This window comes from Peromyscus californicus, unplaced genomic scaffold (genome assembly GCF_007827085.1).
Source record: "Peromyscus californicus insignis strain IS unplaced genomic scaffold, ASM782708v3 Scaffold_5__1_contigs__length_169319896, whole genome shotgun sequence".
NCBI lineage: Eukaryota > Metazoa > Chordata > Mammalia > Rodentia > Cricetidae > Peromyscus > Peromyscus californicus.
The window spans coordinates 128,737,524-128,741,880 of NW_026294573.1; the positions used below are offsets into that span (position 1 = coordinate 128,737,524).

At 47.4% G+C, this 4,357-nt stretch overlaps 1 protein-coding gene across 1 annotated transcript; it reads right to left on the reverse strand.

Moving 5' to 3' along the window:
* Positions 1-404: 404 nt before the first annotated feature.
* On the reverse strand, positions 405-3,291 carry Crh (corticotropin releasing hormone). Its single transcript, XM_052716473.1, has 2 exons — positions 2,166-3,291; positions 405-1,515 (listed from the first exon to the last, which is right to left on the reverse strand). The coding sequence occupies exon 2, from the start codon at positions 1,499-1,501 to the stop codon at positions 923-925; it is 579 nt and encodes a 192-aa protein (XP_052572433.1). The 5' UTR covers positions 1,502-1,515; positions 2,166-3,291; the 3' UTR covers positions 405-922.
* Positions 3,292-4,357: the final 1,066 nt, after the last annotated feature.

The window sequence follows — 4,357 nt, forward strand, 5'->3', positions numbered from 1 at the left end:
GGTAGGAAGGACTGACTCCTGCCAATCATCCTCTGACCTCTACACATTTGCCATGGTGCACACTTATACACACACACACACACACACACACACACACACACACACACACACACACAAATTATGTTTGCATGTTAATTTCCACTGTAACTGATCTTCCAGTTGCAAAATTATCAGATTTTAGAGGTGAGAGGAACCTCTACAATTATTTAACTCAATCTCAAAGAGAAACGTGAAGTACAGAGAAAAGCCCAGGGTCTGTGTGAGCTACTTAACAAACATTGGCGGGTTTAGGAGAAAATAAAATGTAGGAGGTTTTGTGGAGTTTTGTTTGTTGTGTTGTTTTTATTTCCCTGTGCTGGGGGCCATTTCTGTATACACACTAAAGAGGAAACATAAAAGCACAATAACCTTTGCAGATTTTATTAAAAATATAAATGTTCAGCATTCTCTTACACAACCAAATTGACCAAGGATTGGACAGATGTTTTATTATTGAAACGTTTACAAGAAAATGTTGATTCGAAGAGCTTGCAATCTTGTCCTGGCCACCCCTTGAGAATGAATTCTTTTCTGCTGTGACCCCCCAAAACAACCAGTGACTTCCATATTCTTCTCAAAAAACCTTCTTCCGTGGGTCCACGTTTTCTTTAAGATACAGCTATAAAGACACTTATTTGCACACGGAAAACTAAGCACGGGCAATTCAAATCACACTGTTTTGCTACTGCACAGAAATACACTTTGTGCATGCTGATCAAATAATAATTATATAGGCTCTCTCCCTGTACATAGTCTTATGCTTCAAGCTCTATAAAAATAAATAAACAATATCAGAGCTGCGATATGGTACAGAATACTGTTTTAAACTTTTTGTTTTCACTGTTGCGCTAAATGCAGAATCGCCTTGGCCAAACGCACCATTTCATTTCCCAGCCATCTCCAACAGTTTCCTGTTTTTGTGAGCTTGCTTCACTAACTGGTCTGCCTTGACTATTTCCAAGACTTCCCGCAGAAGGTGGAAGGTGAGATCCAGAGAGATGGCCGGTTCGGCCCGCTTCACCCTCTCCCGCGCCCCCTGGTGGTCGCCGAGGGTGTCCTCGGCGCCGCGCTCCGCCGGCCCCGCGCGGCTGTCGAGCGAGAACTGAGGCATCTGCTGCTGCTGCTGTTGCTGCTGCTGCTGCAGCAACACGCGGAAAAAGTTAGCGGCTGCCTGGTCCTGCGAGGGGCGGCTGTCGCGACCCGCGGAGAGGGGCGAGGAGTCGGGCGACAGCCGAGCAGTGGGGCCCCTGTTGAGGTTCCCCAGGCGGAGGAAGTATTCTTCTCCCATGCGGATCAGAACCGGCTGAGGCTGCTGGGGCTCTTCTGGCTGCAGGAAATTCAGGGGCTGCGGGGACCGCGGAGCGCCTGGGACGGGTCCCCTGCTCAGCTGGGCCCCGCACGGAGGGCTGGGTGACAGAGCCATCAGCAGGATGCCCGCGGACACCAGCAGTCGCAGCCTCATGTTAGGGGCGCTCGCTGCAGCACAGAGGTGGAGGAGGGCGGAAGAGAGAAGGTGGGGAAGAGAGGGAGGACTGGTTAGAGTTTAGCTCAGCTGGGAGGTGCACCCAAGCTTCCCATCTGACACCCACAGACAAGCCCGGCTCTGGGCACCGTTGGCACTGTCCGCGGTGCTGAAGCCAAGTGCCCCGTAAGGCTCATCTGCTAGCCAGCAGGTGACTCGTCTTTGGAGACCTAGAAGGGACAACCCCTGACTCCTCTTCTTCCTAAGGATCTCCCAAACGTATTCTCAAAACAGACTTCCCTGAGCCCGAAGAAGCGCCACAGGTTTAAGCTATCGCCCGCCCTGATCGCCCCCTTTCGGACAGCCTTTTCTTCCAAATTGAGAACTACTCCTCTGTCTCCATCCCTGCCCTTGCTCCCTTTGCTTGGGGGTCGGGATGGACGCGGGACGCGATGGGGGAGCCATTCTTTACACAGACTGTGAGCGGTAAGTGGCAGATTGGGTGGATAAAGATGAGCAGCCGTCTAACTTTGCTTTTTGCCACATCACCGCTGCCGCTGGAATTTTAAGGCACAGTTAGGGACACACAGACATGCACGCACAGGCACAGGCACTCCCGCACAGGCAGCACAAAGTTGGTGGCGCCCGTCTAGGCGCTGCCTACCTTCTCCTCCCTTGGCAAGTGAGCCTGCTGCTGCTGCCTCTGCAGAGGAACCTCTCCCAGGATGTCTCTTGCAGGATCTCTTGCAGGATCTCTTCCTCTTCGCCTTTCTCTTCTCCTTTCTTTGCCTCTTCCCTTTCTCTTCAGTCTCTCAACGTACTTGGGCTCTGAGTTTCTCCACACCAGAGCCTGGAGTGAGGTTTTATAACGTCGACCCTCTTCAGAAAGCACGCAGCATTTGCCTAATAAGCTGACGCTCTCTTGACAGCTCGATTGCGTGCTGCCTCTGCTCCTGCATAAATCATAGGGCCCTGCCAAGGAGCGAGGGACAGAGTTCTGCTATTTCAACACTGAATCTCACATCCAATTATATCAACAGATATTTATCGCCTCCTTGGTGACGTCAACGAGCTCTAAAATGGAATGGCTTCTTATGACTTGTCCATTGACAAAAATTCTTGAATGAGATTATCCAAGTGTGGAAAATATACTGACCTCTTACTATGATAGGCCAGATAAGGACCAGAAAAGAAACAGAGATCGGGAGAGGAGTGAAGAAGAGTGGGGAGAGAGGTCCATCAGTGCAGTGCTGCTGAGAAGGTAGCCAGGATGAAGAGGGCAGATCTGGGCATCCCCTGGTGCTTCACTGCCCCACCTAACTTTTATGTCAGGTTGTCTTCTCAAGAAATAGCTCAGTATCTGAAATACATCTTTACTATGGCCCCACCATCTTTCTGCCTGAAGGAGAATGAAGAACTAGGGGAGGTTGATGCAGAGACAAGCAGGTTTTGGCTTTTATCCACTTATTCCTCCCCACAGCAGATAAAGGAATCATGGATCTGAAGACAAGACCAATACTTTTTTTTGAAACACAGATCAATGTTCTTCTTAACAAGAAAAGAGCTATTCCAATGATGAAGGGCATAAACACAGATTCTAACAAAGACCTCAGGTTCAATTCAATCTCAGGCCTCCTATGCATCTCCTCTCAGAATCAAAAGTTAATCAGGACTTTTCTCTTCCCCTAAGAAGACCGTGGAGAGCTGTGTGGATTAAACAATCTATTCTGAGTCTGTACTACACACCCGAGGAGGGAGGCATCCATTCTAACTCCTGTGTCGAGAGCCTGAAAAAATAAAATCAGTTACAGAGTCTGTAAAGAGATCTTTCCTTTCATCTCCACATCCTCTGAAATCATGACAGTATGTATAGCAAAGCACTCAAGTTCTTTGTTTTTTTTTCTATTTCTTTCTCCAAATTTAAATGTGCACCACAAATGTCATCAATAATTGCTTTCTGACACTATTACCGAATAGAATACCATGTCTACAAATCCACTCTCAATGTTTGAGCTAAATGGATAGTTTATCTAAGTGGGGAGCAGTTACCTTTGATCCTGCAATTCAAAACGCTGTTACAAGCTCTGGTGCCTGTGATTCAGTTCAGCTACTACATAACTACCACTGTTGTTTATCCAAAATCCTCTGTTCCTTGTCTCTGGGTATCTCTGCCATTTTCTCTGTAACTAATGTGACAGATAATGCAATGCAGATTTCAACCCCTATTTGGGGGGCCTGTACTAATTGACAGCTGATCTAGAAACAAGAGGAAGGCAGGGAGACACTGAGGGTTTCCAGAGAAGTCAGCTCATAGCTGGAGTGATGCACTGTGGGATTTACTTCTGATAGAAGAGAACAGAGAAAGAATCCTGTCAACTGGGAAAACGCAAGTTGTTAATAAATCATGATTAAATAGTGCTTTGGAGAAAAGCTGTGTTTGCTTTGATAGGGAGGCCTCCAAAACCTTCATTATTGTTACTTGGGGCTTTTTAGAAGTTGAAATTCATCACAAATGCAGTGGACATTCTCTAGCTGTTGAATGAATGCAGTGGACACTCTCTAGTCTATTGAATGAATGCACTGGACACTCTCTAGCCTGTTGAATGAATGCAGTAGACACTCTCTAGACTGTTGAATGAATGCACTGGACATTCTCTAGCTGTTGAATGAATGCAGTAGACACTCTCTAGCCTGTTGAATGAATGCAGTGGACACTCTCCAGCCTGTTGAATGAATGCAGTGGACACTCTCTAGCCTGTTGAATGAATGCAGTGGATACTCTCTAGCCTGTTGAATGAATGCAGTGGACACTCTCCAGCCTGTTGAATGAATGCAGTGGACACTCTCCAGCCTGTT

Excerpts from the sequence above, each read along its gene's own strand:
- Crh (XM_052716473.1), bottom strand. The coding sequence starts at position 1,501 with ATGAGGCTGCGACTGCTGGTGTCCGCGGGCATCCTGCTGATGGCTCTG.